Raw genomic sequence first — 16,719 nt, forward strand, 5'->3', positions numbered from 1 at the left:
TGGATAAATCACGTGGACCAGATGGACTACATCCCTGAGTCCTGAATGAAGTTGCTGAAGAGATAGCAGATGTATTGGTCATGATCTTTCAAGAATCACTTGATTCTGGCATGGTCCCAGAGGACTGGAAGATTGCAAATGTCACTTAAGAATGGAGAAGGCAAAAGTAAAGGGTGTAGACCAGTTTGCCTAATCTCAACGGTTGGGAAAGTGTTGGAGTCTATTATTAAGGATGAGGTTTCAGGATACTTTGAGACTGATGATAATGATAAAATAAGTCTTGTTTCTGTCAAGGGAAATCTTGCCTGACAAATCTGTTCCAACTTCTTCAAAGAAGTAACACGTAGGGTAGACAAAGGAGAGGCAGTGGATGTCATTTACTTAGATTTTCAGAGGGCATTTGATAAGGTGCGAAACATGAGGAAAGATACTTGCATGGATAATGGAATAGCTGACAGGCAGAAGGCAGCAAATGGGAATAAAACAGGCCTTTTTTGGTTGGCTGCTGGTGACTAGTGGCGTTCTTCAGGGGTCAGTACTGGGACTGCTTCTTTTCACATTGATTGTCTATGATTTGGATAATGGAACTGATGGCTTTGTTGCAAAGTCTGTCGATAATATACAGTGGCATGCAAAAGTTTGGGCACCCCGTTCAAAATTTCTGTTAATGTGAATAGCTAAATGAGTAAAAGATGACCTGGTTTCCAAAAGGCATAAAGTTAAAGACAACACATTTCTTTAATACTTTAAGCAAGATTACTTTTTATTTTCCATCTTTTACAGTTTCAAAATAACAAAAAAGGAAAAGAGCCCGAAGCAAAGTTTGGGCCCACTGCATGGTCAGTACTTAGTAACACCCCCTTTGGCAAGTCTCATAGCTTGTAGACACTCTCTGTAGCTAAGAGTCTTTCAATTCTTGTTAGGGGGATTTTCACCCATTCTTCCTTGCAAAAGACTTCTAGTTCTGTGAGATTCTTGGACCATCTTGCATGAACTGATCTTTTGAGGTCTATCCACGAGGACCATGGCAAAATAATAGACTAGTGGTCGCCAACCCATCAATCGTGATCGACTGGTCACATTTGAGACTTTCCCAGTAGATCCCGAAAACAATGGCAAAAAAAAATACACAAATACTGTTGAGAGATTGTTTTCGGGTTGCAGAGTTTCAGTTCTGTTCTTTCTGCCCAGTGCGCATGCGTGTAGCTCTCCACACTCCACAGTGTGCTTCCATGGTCTCCAACCACAGGGCGTCGAGGAAACAATGAGTCAGCTGCACTTTTCCTCATTCCCTGTCATGGCCACTGTTGAACTTGAATGCATGCGAGGTCATCAGTCGTCTAAACGCAGTGATACCCTCACACCAAGGATCAATGGTTGGCCTCTAGCGGCTGGCGGGAAGTGCCGTTGCTACAGGCCTGGAGTGCGGACAGATGAACACCGCCTCTGAATCTGTTTAGCACACCGAATGTTTGTGGGGAACCCGGAGCTAAAATATTTGCAGACCACCTAATTCAGGCTAAGGGCTTCATAAGTAGCAGAGCAGCTACTTCACTGCAATCTACTGAAGCAAACTTTTGTTGGCCGATAGATCCTACGGGGGGGGGGGGGGGGGGGGGGTGGGCGGGCACACCTTGCTCGGTCAGTCGCTTTCTCCGGACTGTGACCGCCATGGCCCCGGCACAGGAACAGCCGCACTTGGCCAAGGCGTCTGGCGGCGGGCAGGCAGGAGGCTGGAGTTCGGGCCCGGAGGCAGTCTAACAAGGCAATGAAGCCCTCAAAACTGCTTCAGTACCCCGATTCCAAGCACCCTGCACTTAAAGACAAACCCATTGAATTTTGTGAGCGGAAAAAACATGAGCAAGCGGGACAGAAGCTAAATGCCGAGAGCTGTGAAAACTAAACTGCAGAATCGACTGGACATAAGGAACCTGCTTCCAGTATCACACAAAAAATGCTAGTGGAATGCAGCAGGACGAAGGGTCACAGCCCGAAACGTCAACAGTGCTTCTCCCTATAGATGGTGCCTGGCCTGCTGCGTTCCACCAGCATTTTGTGTGTGTTGCTTGAATTTCTAGCATCTGCAGATTTCCTTGTGTTTGTTTGAGGTATCGCTGTATTCCAGTCGTGTTCAACACCCACACCTTGCGGCCAGTCCGCAAAAATATTGTCAATATTAAACCGGTCTGCGGTACAAAAAAGGGTGGGTAGCCCTGGTGTTTATACATTATTTCTGCTTCCGGGTGGCAGGGTTTTACTTCCGGTCTTTTCTGCCCTGGTGTACATGCGTATAACTAATCAATCTGGGGTCGATCTTGCCTTTCACTAAGGCCGAGGTAGGGGATCTTGGGCTTAAAAAGGTTGGTGATCACTACAATAGACAATAGGTACAGCAGTAGGTCATTCGGTCCTTCGAGCCCGCACTGCCATTCAACGTGATCATGGCTGATCATCCACAATCAGTACCCTGTTCCTGCCTTCTCCCCATATCCCTTGACTCTGCTATCTTTAAGAGCTCTATCTAACTCTTTCTTGAAAGCATCCAGAGAATTGGCCTCCACTGCCTTCTGAGGCAGAGCATTCCATAGATCCACAACTCTCTGGGTGAAAAAGATTTTCCTCAACTCCAATCTAAATGGCCTACCCCTTATTCTTAAACTGTGGCCTCTGGTTCTGGACTCCTCCAACATCGGGTACACGTTTCCTGCCTCTAGCATGTCCAATCCCTTAATAATCTTAAATGTTTCAATCAGATCCCCTCTTACCCTTTTAAATTCTAGTGTATACAAGCCCAGTCACTCCAATCTTTCAACATATGACAGTCCTGCCATCCTGGGAATTAACCTCATGAACCTAGGCTGCACTCCCTCAATAGCAAGACTGCCCTTCCTCAAATTTGGAGACCAAAACTGAACACAATACTCCAGGTGTGGTCTCACCAGGGCCCTGTACAACTGCAGAAGGACCTCTTTGCTCCTATACTCAACCCCCTTTGTTATGAAGACCAACATGCCATTAGCTTTCGTCAGTGCCTGCTGTACCTGCATGCTTACTTTCAGTGACTGATGGATAAGGACACCTAGATCTCGTTGTAGTTCCCCTTTTCCTATCTTGACACCATTCAGATAGTAATCTGCCTTCCTGTTCTTGCCACTAAAGTGGATAACCTCAGTTATCCACATTAAATGCATCTGCCCACTCACCCAACCTGTCCAAGTCACCCTGCATTCTCCTAACATCCTCCTATTTCACACTGCCACCCAGCTTTGTGTCATCTGCAAATTTGCTAATGTTACTTTTAATCCCTTCATCTAAATCATTAACCATTAGCTATTGTAAATAGCTGTGCTCCCAGCAACAAGCCTTGCGGTACCCCACTAGTCACAGCCTGCCATTCTGAAAAGGACCCGTTAATCCCTACTCTGTTTCCTGTCTGCCAACCAATTTTCTATCCATGTCAGTACCCTACTCCCAATACCATGTGCTCTAATTTTGCCCACTAATCTCCTATGTGGGGTCTTATCAAAGGTTTTCTGAAAGTCCAGCTACACTATATCCACTGGCTCTCCCTTGTCCATTTTCATAGTTACATCCTCAAAAAATTCCAGATTAGTCAAGCATGATTTCCTCTTCGTAAATCCATGCTGACCTGAACCGATTCTGTTACTGCTATCCAAATGTACTGCTATTTCATCTTTTATAATTGACTCCAGCATCTTCCCCACCACTGATGTCAGGCAAACTGGTCTATGACTCTCTGTTGTCTCTCTCCCTCCTTTCTTAAAAAGTGGGATAACATTAGCTACCCTCTAATCCTCAGCAACTTATCCTGAATCTATAGAACATTAGAAAATGATTACCAATGTGTCCACAATTTCTAGAGCCACCTCCTTAAGTACCCTGGGATGCAGACCATCCGGCCCTGGGGATTTATCAGCCTTCAGACCCATCAGTCTACCCAACACCATTTTCTGCCTAATGTGAATTTCCTTCAGTTCCTCCATTACCCTAGGTCCTCTGGCCACTATTACACCTGGGAGATAGTCTGTCTCTTCCCTAGTGAAGACAGATCTAAAGTACCTGTTCAATTCGTCTGCCATTTCCTTGTTCCCCATAATAAATTCACCTGTTTCTGCCTTCAAGGGCCCATCTTTGGTCTTAACTAAAGAAGCTTTTACTATCCTCCTTTATATTCTTGGCTAGCTTACCTTCATACCTCATCTTTTCTCCCCGTATTGCCTTTTGAGTTATCTTTTGTTGCTCTTTAAAAGTTTCCCAGTCCTCTGGCTTCCTGCTCATCTTTGCTATGTTATACTTCTTTTCTTTTATTTTTATACTGTCCTTGACTTCCCTTGTCAGCCACGGTTGCCCCCAACTCCCCTTAGAATCTTTCTTCCTCTTTGGAATGAACTGATCTTGCACCTTCTGATTGATTCCCAGAAATACCCACTATTGTTGTTCCACTGTCATCCCTGCTAGGGTGTCCTTCCTGTCAACTTTGGCTAGTTCCTCCCTCATGGCTCCATAGTCCCCTTTGTTCAACTGTAATACTGACACTTCTGATTTTCCTTTCTCCCTCTCAAATTGTAGATTAAAACTTATCATATTATAACAATATAACAATTACAGCACGTAAACAGGCCATCTCAGCTCTTCTAGTCCATGCTGAACGCTTACTCTCACCTAGTCCCACTGACCCGCAATCAGCCCATAAACCTCCATTACTTTCCTGTCCATATACCTATCCAATTTTTTTTTAAATGACGATATCGAACCTGCCTCTACCACTTCTACTGGAAGCTCGTTCCACACAGCTACCACTCTGAGTAAAGAAGTTCTCCCTCGTGTTACCCCTAAACTTTTGCCCCTTAACTCTCAACTCATGTCCTCTTGTTTGAATCTCCCCTACTCTCAATGGAAAAAGTCTATCCACGTCAACTCTATCTATCCCCCTCATAATTTTAAATACCTCTACCAAGTCCCCCCTCAACCTTCTACGCTCCAAAGAATAAAGACCTAACTTGTTCAACCTTTCCCTGTGACTTAAGTGCTGAAACCCAGGTAACATTTTAGTAAATCTCCTCTGTACTCTCTCTATTTTGTTGACATCTTTCCTATAATTCAGTGACCAGAACTGTACACAATACTCCAAATTTGGCCTCACCAATGCCTTGTACAATTTTAACATTACGTCCCAACTCCTATACTCAATGCTCTGATCTATAAAGGCCAGCATACCAAAAGCTTTCTTCACCACCCTATCCACATGAGATTCCACCTTCAGGGAACTATGCACCATTATTCCTAGATCACTCTGTTCTACTGCATTCTTCAATGCCCTACCATTTACCATGTATGTCCTATTTGGATTATTCCCACCAAAATGTAGCACCTCACACTTATCAGCATTAAACTCCATCTGCCATCGTTCAGCCCACTCTTCTAACTGGCCTAAATCTCTCTGCAAGCTTTAAAAACCTCCTTCATTATCCACAACACCACCTATCTTAGTATCACTGCATACTTACTAATCCAATTTACCACCCCATCATCTAGATCATTATGGTCACTACCTCCAAATGGCTCCTATACCTCGAATTCAAATCCAGTTCATTACACAACACTAGATATAGAATTGCCTTTAGCTTGCTCCTCTTGAGGTAGTCCATTTTGGATTTTGAGGTGTGTTTAGGATCATTATCCTATAATGATCATTATCATTATAAAAGCCATCCTCTTTTCATCTTCAGCTTTTTTTTTAAAACAGATGGTGTGCTATTTGCTTTCAGAATTTGCTGGTATTTAATTGAAGTCATTCTTCCCTCTACCAGTGAAATATTCCCTGTGCCACTGGCTGCAACACAAGCCCAAAGCATGATCGATCCACCCCTGTGCATAACAATTGGAGAGGTGTTCTTTTCATGAAATTCTGCACCCTTTATTCTCCAAACGTATCTTTGCCCATTGCGGCCAAGAAGTTCTATCTTAACTTCATCAGTCCACTGGACTTGTTTCCAAAATGCATCAGGCTTGTTTGGATGTTCCTTTGCAAACTTCTGATGTTGAATTTTGTGGTGAGGACGCAGGAAAGGTTTCTTTCTGATGACTCTTCCATGAAGGTCATATTTGTGCAGGTGTTGCTGCACAGTAGTACAGCACACCACCACTCCAGAGTCCACTTAATCTTCCTGAAGGTCTTTTGCAGTCAAACGGGGGTTTGGTTTGCCTTTCTAGCAATCTTACGAGCAGTTCTCTCAGAAAGTTTTCTTGGTCTTCCAGACCTTAACTTGACTTCCACCGTTCCTGTTAACTGCCTTTTCTTAATTACATTACGATCTGAGGAAACAGCTACCTGAAAAAGTTTTGCTATCTCCTTATAGCCTTCTCCTGCTTTCTGGGCATCATTTATTTTAATTTTCACAGTGCTAGACAGCTGCTTAAAGGAGCCCATGGCTGCTGATTGTTAGGACAAGGTTTGAGGAGTCAGGGTATTTATAACATTTGATGAAATTTGCATCACTTGGCCTTTCCTAATGATGACTGTGAACAAGCCATTGCCCTAACAAGCTAATTAAGATCTGAGACCTTGGTAAAAGTTATCTGAGAGCTCAAATCTCTTGGGATGCCTTCCAGCATGGTTCCACCATGCAAGAACTTTGCATGGTGCTCCTTTCCTTTTTTCCCCACTCTAAAACTGTACAAAACAAGAATAATACACTAATCTTGCTTAAAATGTTGAAAAGAATGTTTCATCTAAAACTTTATGACTCCTGGACATCAGTTCATTTTCTACTCAGTTACTATTCACATTAATAGAAATTTTGACCAGGGGTGCCCAAACTTTTGCATATCACTGTAGGTGGAGGGGTAGGTGGTGCTGAGGAAGCAATGCAATTGCAGCAGGACTTAGACAAATTGGAAGAATGGGCAAAAAAAGTGGCAGATGGAATTCTTTGAAGAAATAACAAGCAGGATAGACAAAGGAAAATCTGTTCATGTTGTGTACTTGGATTTTCAGAAGGCCTTTGATAAGGTGCCACACATGAGGAATCTAATTAAAGAGTGGAGACAAAGAGTGGGAATAAAGGGAGCCTCTTCTGGCTTGCTGCTGGTGACTAGTGGTTTTCCGCAGCATAGGGACCGATTCTTTTTATATTATATGTCAATGAATTGGATGATGGAATTGATGGCTTTGTTGCAAAGTTGCAGACAGTAGGAAGATAGGTAGACAGCAGGTAAAGCAGGGAGGATGCAAAAGGACTTTAGATTATGAGAATGATCAAAGAAGTGGCAAAAGGAATATAGTGTGCTGAAGTATATGGTCATGCACTTCAGTAATTGGAATAAAGGGCATAAGCTATTTTCTCAGTGGGGAGAAAATTCAAAAACCAATGGTGCAAAGGTCCTTGGGATTCCTTGTGTATGATTCCCTAAAGGTCAACTTGCTGGTTGAATCAGTGGTAAGGAAGGCTAATGCAATATTAGCATTCATTTCATCAAAGAACCAGAGTACAACACAGAAACAGACCCTGTGGCCCATCTAGTCCATATAAAAGCAAGGATGTGATGCTGTGGCTTTATAAGAGACTGCACTTGGAGTAGTGTAAGCAGGTATGAGTCCCTTATCTAAAAAATGCACTGGCATTAGGAAGTGACTAGGCTCATTAGAATGATTTGGGGAATGAAAATGATAACATATGAATAGATGGTTTGGACCTGTACTTGCTGGGGTTCAGAAGAATGAGAGTAGATCTCTCTGAAACCTACCGAACACTGGGAGTTCTAGATAGAATGGTTGTAGAGAAGATGTTTCCAATAGTGGGGGAGTTCAGGACCAGAGGGCACAGTCTAAGAATAGAGGGACGTCCATTTAGTACAGAAATGAGGATGAATTTCTTCAGCCAGAGGGTAGTGAATCTATGGGATTCATTGCCACAGAGGGCTGCAAGGACCACATCATGTATATTTAAAGCAGAGGTTGACAGGCTTCTGATTTGTCTTTGCATCAAAGGTCATGGGGAGGAGGACAATGGGGTTAACAGCGATAATAAATCAGCCATGATGGGAAGTCAGAGCAGACTCGATGAGCTGAATGGCCTAATTCTTCTCTCTGTCTTACAGGCTTGCCTACGTGAGAAAGTCTGCAGATGCTGGAAATTCAAAGCAACACACACAAAATGCTGGGGGAGCTCAGCAGGTCAAGCAGCATCCATGGAAAAGAACATGGTTGCTGCCTGACCTGAGTTCTAGGTCATAGAAATGAATTCAGTAGAAAAAATTGATACTACAGTAGAGAAAATAATTTGACAACTTGGAAATTGTAAGGGAATTTGGATGATACTATTACTCTCCACAAGGCCCCAAAGGTTTCTATTGCTTTCCTTCCAAAAATTCCAATTACGCCATTATTTCTACCTTCCTTAAGATATTGGAGTAGAATAAGGCCATTCAACCCATCAAGTCTGTTTCACCCTTCAAACATGGCTGTTTTCCCCACAATCACATTGTCCTGCCTTCTCTCTGTACACCTTAACCAATCCAGATCCGCCTTAAGTACATCAAATGACTTGGTCTCCACCATCCTCTGGCTGAAGAAATTGCTCTTCATCACAGTTTTAAAGGGATATCTCTTTATTCTGGCTCTATGCCCTCAGATCCTAGACCAGGGGTTCCCAACCTTCTTAATGCCATGGACACCTACCATTAACTGAGGGATCCACGGAACAGAGGTTGGGAACCCCTGTCCTAGACTCTCCTACTAATGTAAACATTCTCTTCGCATCTACTCTATCCAGACCTTTCAGTATCAGGAAGGCTTCAATGACACCATCTCATCTTTCAGAAATCCATTTGAGTACAGGCCCAGAAACATCAAATGCTCTTCATATGTTTAGCCTTTCTTTCTTGGGATTATTCTTGAAAACCACCTCCCAAATCTGTCCAGGACCAGCATATTAGAATCAGGGCTTATTTACAAAGCTTCATCAGTATAATTTTGCTTCATATATTTTAGTCTTTGAAATGAACACTAAATTGGATTTGCCTTCTTTACTACTAATTCAGCCTGTAGGTTAACCTTGAGGGAATATTGAATTAGGACTCGCATGTCCCTTTGCACCTTTGATTTCTAATTTTTTTGCCTAATGTAGAAAATAGTCAACACCTTTATTCTTCCTCAGGGGAGTTCTCTGTATATTGTCTATATCTTAGATGAGAAATACCTACATATACCATAAACACTTCTGTTGCCTATTCACGTCAAACTGCAATATCTGTTAATTTATGCCACAAAACTCAAAATGGCAATCTTTCCCAAAAACTTGCAATTGTAAATATATTTATGTATTATAATCTTCCACATACAAGACCCCAAATTAATTTGTGAAGTGAGGAAACTTATTAAGCACAGCCACATAAGGAACATTAAATCTCACTTACACAGATACAGGTGTTGTATAATATACTTAGGCAATCCTTTATCAAGTCTTCACTCACTGTAACACACACAAAGAGAAAGATTTGGCAAAACCTCCATTTCATCTGAGCATTTCAAAGTGCTTAACATCTTGGAAAAAAAATCCATTGATTTGTACAAAGTGCTAAAAAGTACAGTACCATGCAAATGTCTTAGGCACATGGGAAAAAAATTTTGGAAAGATTCATAGAATCAAAAGGTACAATAAAGAAAACAGGACCCATCTAGTTGATACCGAACAATTTAAGTAGCTACTCCCATCGTTCTGCATCGGCACCATAGTCTTCCATACCCTTTCCATCCATGTACTTATCCAAACTTCCCTTCAACGCTGAAATTGAACACACATGCACTACTTGCACTGGCAGCTCATTCCACACACTTATGACACTGAGTGAAGTTTCCCCTCATGAACCCCTTAAACTTTTCAACTTTTACCCTTAACCTATGATGTCTAGTTGCAGAACCACTCAACCTCACTGAGGGAAAAAGTCTTCTTGCATTTACCCTATCTATACCCCTCATAACTTTGTATACCACTATCAAATCTCCTCTCAATCTTTGATGTTCTAAGGGTTAAAGTCCAAATCTGTCTGATCTTTCCTTACAACTCAGGTCCTCCAGACTCAGCAACATCCTTATAAATCTTCTCTGTACTCTTTCAACCTTATTTACATCTTTCGTTCTAGGTGACCAAAACTGCATACAATACTCCACAATAGGCCTCACTAATGTCTTATAAAAGGTTAACATACCATCCCATCTCCTGGACTCAGTACTTTGATTTACGACAGCCAATGTGCCAAAAGCTTGCTTTACATCCTTATCTACCTGTGAGACCTCTTTCAATGCCCTACTGTTTACTGTGCAAGACCTATAGCTGGTTGGCTCCACCAAAGTGCAACACCACAGACTTGTCTGCATTAAATTCCATCTGGCATTTTTTCAGCTCGTTTTTCCAGCTGGTCCAAATTCTGCTGCAAGCCATGACTTTGTGTCCATTATAACCAAATCTTTGTGTCATCTGCAGATTTGCTGATCCAGTTAAGCACATTAACTATTCGACAATCAACATCACAGGTGCAATAAAAAGAGCTACCTTTTGATCAGGTCCTGTGATCTACAAATTACAATAGGAGAAAGAAAATGCATGAAAAGGAAAATGTTACAATAGTTATGGAGGATTTCAATATGCAGGTAGATTCGGAAAACCAACTTGGTGCTGGATCCCAAGAAGGGGAATTTCTAGAATACCTATGAGATGGTTTTTTAGAGCAGCTTGTGGTTGAGTACACTAGGGATCAGCTATTCTGGATTTGGTGATATGCAATGAACTGGAATTAATTAGAGAACATAAGGTAAAAGAACATTTAAAGCAAGTAATCATAAAATGATTGAATTCACCCTAAAATTTGAGAAGGAGACAATGAAGTCAAATATATCAATATTACAGTGAGTAAAGAGAATGATAGTGGCACAGAAGAGGAGCTGCCCAAATCTGATTGGAAAAGAACACTGGCAGGGATGATGGCAAAGCAGTGTTGCCAGGAATTTCTGGAAGAAATTCTGAAGGAACAGGATATATACATCCCAAAGTATTCTAAAGGCAAGACAACACAAGAGAAGTCAAAGCCAACTTAAAAGCAAAAGAGAGGGCATACAATAAAGCAAAAATTAGTGGGAAGTTAGAGGATTGGGAAGCTTTCAAAAAGCAACAGAAGGCAATGAAAAAAGTCATTTAAGATAGAATATGAAAGTAAGCTTGCCAATAATACTAAAGAGGATGCCAGAAGTTCCTTCAGATACCTGAAGTGTAAAAGGGAGGCGAACATGTATAGTGGACCTCTGGAAAATGACTGTCATAGATAGAAACATAATTAGTAAGTTACTATCATAGAATAGTACAGCACATTACAGGCCCTTCAGCCCACAATGTTGTGCTGACCCTCAAACCCTGCCTCCCATGTAACCCCCCCACCTTAAATTCCTCCATATACCTGTCCAGTAGTCTCTTAAATTTCACTAGTGTATCTGCCTCCACCACTGACTCAGGCAGTGCACACCAACCACTCTTTGAGTGAAAAACCTTCCTCTAATATCCCCCTTGAACTTCCCTCCCCTTACCTTAAAGCCATGTCCTCATGTACTGAGCAGTGGTGCCCTGGGGAAGAGGTGCTGGCTGTCCACTCTGTCTATTCCTCTTAATATCTTGTACACCTCTATCACATCTCCTCTCATCATCCTCCTCTGCAAAGAGTAAAGCCCCAGCTCCCTTAATCTCTGATCATAATCCATACTGTCTAAACCAGGCAGCATCCTGGTAAATCTCCTCTGTACCATTTCCAATGCTTCCACATCCTTCCTATACTGAGGAGACCAGAACTGAACACAGTACTCCAAAAGTGTGGCCTAACTAGAGTTTTATAGAGCTGCATCATTACATCGCGTCTCTTAAACACTTTCCCTCGACTTATGAAAGCTAACACCCAATAAGCTTTCTTAACTACCCTATCTACCTGTGAGGCAACTTTCAGGGATCTGTGGACATGTACCCCAAGATCCCTCTGCTCCTCCACACTACCAAGTATCCTGCCATTTACTTTGTACTCTGCCTTGGAGTTTGACCTACCAAAGTGTACCAGCTCACACTTCTCCGGGTTGAAATCCATCTGCCAATTCTCAGCCCACTTCTGCATCCTATCAATGTGTCTCTGCAATCTTTGACAATCCTCTACACTATCTACACCACCACTAACCTTTGTGTCGTCTGCAAACTTGCCAACCCACCCTTCTACCCCCACATCCAGGTCGTTAATAAAAATCACGAAAAGTAGAGGTCCAAGAATAGATCCTTGTGGGACACCACTTGGACAACCTTCCAATCTGAATGTACTCCCTCCACCACAACCCTCTGCCTTCTGCAGGCAAGCCAATTCTGAATCCAACTGGCCAAACTTCCCTGGAACCCATGCCTTCTGACTTTCTGAATAAGTCTACCATGTGGAACCTTGTCAAATGCCTTACTAAAATCCACGCAGGTCACATCCACTGCACTACCTTCATCTATATGCCTGGTCACCTCCTCAAGGAACTCTATCAGGCTTGTTAGACACGATCTGCCCTTCACAAAGCCATGCTTACTGTCCCTGATCAGACCATGATTCTCTAAATGCCCATAGATCCTATCTCTAAGAATCTTTTCCAACAGCTTTCCCACCACAGACGCAAGGCTCACTGGTATATAATTACCTGGACTATCCCTACTACCTTTTTTGAACAAGGGGACAACATTCGCCTCCCTCCAATCCTTCGGTACCATTCCCGTGGACAACTATGACATAAAGATCCTAGCCAGAGGCTCAGGAATCTCTTCACTCACCTCGTGGAGCAGCCTGGGGAATATTCCATCAGGTCCCGGGGACTTATCCATCCTAATGTATTTTAACAACTCCAACACCTCCTCTCCCTTGATATCAACATGCTCCAGAACATCAATCTCACTCATATTGTCCTCACCGTCATCAAGTTCCCTCTCATTGGTGAATACCAAAGAGAAGTATTCATTGAGGACCTCGCTCACTTCCACAGCCTCCAGGCATATCTTCCCACTTTTATCTCTAATCCGTCCTACATTCACCCCTGTCATCCTTTTGTTCTTCACATAATTGAAGAATGCCTTGGGGTTTTCCTTTACCCTACTCACCAAGGCCTTCTCATGCCCCCTTCTTCCTCTTCTCAGCCCCTTCTTAAGCTCCTTTCTTGCTACCATATATTCCTCAATAGACCCATCTGATCCTTGCTTCCTAAACCTCATGTAAGCTGCCTTCTTCCACCTGACTAGATTTTCCACTTCACTTGTCACCCATGGTTCCTTAACCCTACCATTCTTTATCTTCCTCACCAGGACAAATTTATCCCTAACATCCTGCAAGAGCTCCTTAAACATCGTCCACATGTCCATTGCACATTTCCCTGTAAAAACATCATCCCAGTTCACACCTGCAAGTTCTAGCCTTATAGCCTCATAATTTGCCCTTCCCCAATTAAAAATTTTCCTGTCCTCTCTGATTCTATCCTTTTCCATGATAATGCTAAAGACCAGGGAGTGGTGAGCACTGTCCACCAGATGCTCACCCACTGAGAGATCTGTGACCTGATCCGGCTCGTTACCTAATACTAGACCTAGTATGGCATTCCCCCTAGTCGGCCTGTCAACATACTGTAACAGGAATCCATCCTGGACACACTTAACGAACTCTGCCCCATCTAAACCCTTGGAACTAATCAAGTGCCAATCAATATTAGGGAAGTTAAAGTCACCCATGATAACAACCCTGTTATTTTTGCACCTTTCCAAAATCTGCCTCCCAATCTGCTCCTCGGTATCTCTGCTGCTACCAGGGGGCCTATAGAATACCCCCAGTAGAGTAACTGCTCCCTTCCTGCTTCTGATTTCCACCCATACTGACTCAAAAGAGGATCCTGCTACATTACCCATCCTTTCTGCAGCTGTAATAGTATCCCTGACCAGTAATGCCACCCATCCTCCCTCCCCCCCCCCATCCCTTTTAAAGCACTGCAATCCAGGAATATTGAGAATCCATTCCTGCCCTGGTGCCAGCCAAGTCTCTGTAATGGCCACTGCATCATAATTCCATGTATGTATCCAAGCTCTCAGTTCATCACCTTTGTTCCTGATGCTTCTGGCATTGAAGTACACACACTTTAGCCCTTCTACCTTACTACCTTTATACCCTTTATTCTGCTTCTCTTTCCTTAAAGCCTCTCTATATGTTAGATCTGACTTTACTCCATGCACTTCTTTCACTGCTCAATCGCTCTGGGTCCCATAGCGCTGTAGAGGTATTAATGGGGAACAAGGGAATGGTGGATGAACTGAATAAGTATTTTGTATCAGCAGTACAGTGGAAGTTCCAGAGGTCAGGAGTCATGAAATGTGAGAAATTACCATTTACTAGGGAAATGGTTCTTGGGAAACTGAAAGATCTGAAGGTATATAAGCCACCAAGACCAGATGGTGTACACCCCACACTTCTGAAAGAGGTGGCTGCTGGGAGTGGTTTAAACTAATATGGTGGGGGTGGGGTGGAAACCAGTATGATAGAGCTGAGGATGAGCCAGCAGGTTTACAAGTACATGCTGGATGCAACATGAATGTAAGGAAGGAAAAGCCAATGATTGGGTACAAATGAAAACAGAGCAGTTAAACTGTACCATGGAGGCAAAATTCAAAAAAGCAAAGAATACAAGACTGAAGGTACTGTATTTAAATGGGCGTGGCATTCAGAATAAGGTGGACAAACTCATGGTATAATTACAGTTTGATTGGTATGTCATTGTGGGCATCACTGGGACGTGGCTGAAAGAAGGCCATTGCTGGGCGCTTAACATCAGAGCATATGCTAAAGGGCAGGCAGGAAAGAATAGAAGGTGGTGTGGCTCTCCTGGTCAGAGATGGAATTACCTTTTTAGAAAGCAGAAACATAGATCAGAGAATGTTGGACCTTTGTGGGTGAAATTAAGAAACCACAAGGATAAAAAAGCCATTATGGGAATCATATATAGGTCTCCAAATAGTGGCCAACAGATTGCAAAGGGAGCTGGAAAAGCCATGTAATAAAGGTAATGACACCCTTGTAATGGGGGAACATCAAAATGCAAGGGGATTGGGAAAAGCAGGTTGGCGTTTGATTGCAAAAGAGGGAATTTGTTGAATGCCTATGAGATGGCTTTTTTGGGCAGCTTGTACTTGAGCCACTTGGGGAAAGTGGGTTAGATGGGGCGTTGTGTAATAACTCTGATCTTATTAGGGAGCTTAATGTAAAGGAACCTTTAGGAGGCACAGATCATAACGTGATTGACTTCATACTGCAATTTCAAAGGGAGAAGCAAAAGTCACATGTATCAGTATCGCAATGGAATAAAGGGAATTACAGAGACATGAGAGAGGAGCTTGCCCAGGTGTATTGGAGGAGGATACTGCTGAGGGTGATGGTAGAGCAGAGATGGTTGAAGTTTCTGGGAATAGTTCAGAAGGTGCAGGATAGATATGTCTCACAAAATAAGTTGTTCTCAAATAACAGGATTAGGTAATCGTGGCTGTGAGCAAAGTTGAGGACCACATAAAAGCCGAGGAAAAGGCATATGAGGTAGCAAAAGTGAGTGGGAAGTTGGATGATCAGGAAGATGAAATATGAGGGCAAACTAGCCAATAACATAAAGCAGAATGCGTACTTTGCATCAGTCTTTACCATGGAAGGCACTAGCAGTGTGCCAGAGGTCCGTGAGTGTCAGACTGCAAGAATGACTGCCTTTGTTATTATGCAGGAAAAAAGTGCTAGGCAAACTGAAAGCTCTTAAAGTCGATAGGTTACCTGGGCCAGATGGACTGATTCCTGACAGAGGTTGCTGAAGAGATAATGGATGCATTGGTCATGATCTTTCAGAAATCATTTGAATATGGCAAGTTCCTGGATGACTGGAAGATTGCAACTATCATTCAACTCTTTAAGAAAGGAGGAAGGCAAAATAAAGGAAATTATGGACCAGTTAGCCTAACTCTGTGGTTGGGAAAGTGTTGGGTCTATTACTAAGGATGAGTTTTCAGGGTACTTGGAGACTAAGGATAAAATATGTCAATGTCAGCATATGTCAAGGGAAATCTTGGCTGACAAATCTGTTAAGAGTTCTTAGAGGAAATAACAAGGAGGGTGGACAAAGGAGAGGCAGTGGATGTCATTTACTTGGATTTTCATAAGACATTTGATAAGGTGCCACACATGAAACTGCTTAATAAGATAAAATCCTATGGTGTTACTGGAAAGATACTGGCATGGATAGCAGAAAGGCTGACAGGCAGGAGACAGTGAGTGGGAATAAAAGGAGCCTTTTCTGGTTGGCTGCCTGCATCGGGACCGCTACTTTTCACATTGTTTTTTCATGATTTGGATAATGGAACTAATGGCTTTGAGGCAAAGTTTGCAGATGATATGAAGGGAAGTGGAGGGGTAGGTAGTGTTAAGGAATCATCGCGATTGCAATGGGACTTAGACAAACTGGATTTTAGAACCATAGAACACTACAGCACAGAACAGGCCCTTCAGCCCTCCATGTTGTGTCGACCCATATAATCCTTAAAAAGTACTAAACCCACACTACCCCATAACCCTCCATTTTTCTTTCATCCATGTGCTTGACCAAGAGGTTCTTAAATACACCTTATG

The 16,719-nt window shown here is 42.7% G+C and overlaps 1 protein-coding gene across 2 annotated transcripts in view; it reads right to left on the reverse strand.

Annotated features, from left to right (window-relative positions):
• LOC132400035 (short transient receptor potential channel 4-associated protein-like) overlaps nucleotides 1–16,719 on the reverse strand; it is a 152,891-nt gene that overhangs the window by 50,840 nt on the left and 85,332 nt on the right. For both annotated transcript variants that reach the window (XM_059981111.1, XM_059981112.1), the window contains exon 5: nucleotides 9,439–9,494. In XM_059981111.1, coding sequence (XP_059837094.1) covers nucleotides 9,439–9,494 — 56 coding nt within the window. The remainder of the gene's footprint in view (nucleotides 1–9,438; nucleotides 9,495–16,719) is intronic.

Source organism: Hypanus sabinus, chromosome 9 (assembly GCF_030144855.1).
Source record: "Hypanus sabinus isolate sHypSab1 chromosome 9, sHypSab1.hap1, whole genome shotgun sequence".
NCBI classification, from domain to species: Eukaryota; Metazoa; Chordata; class Chondrichthyes; order Myliobatiformes; family Dasyatidae; genus Hypanus; species Hypanus sabinus.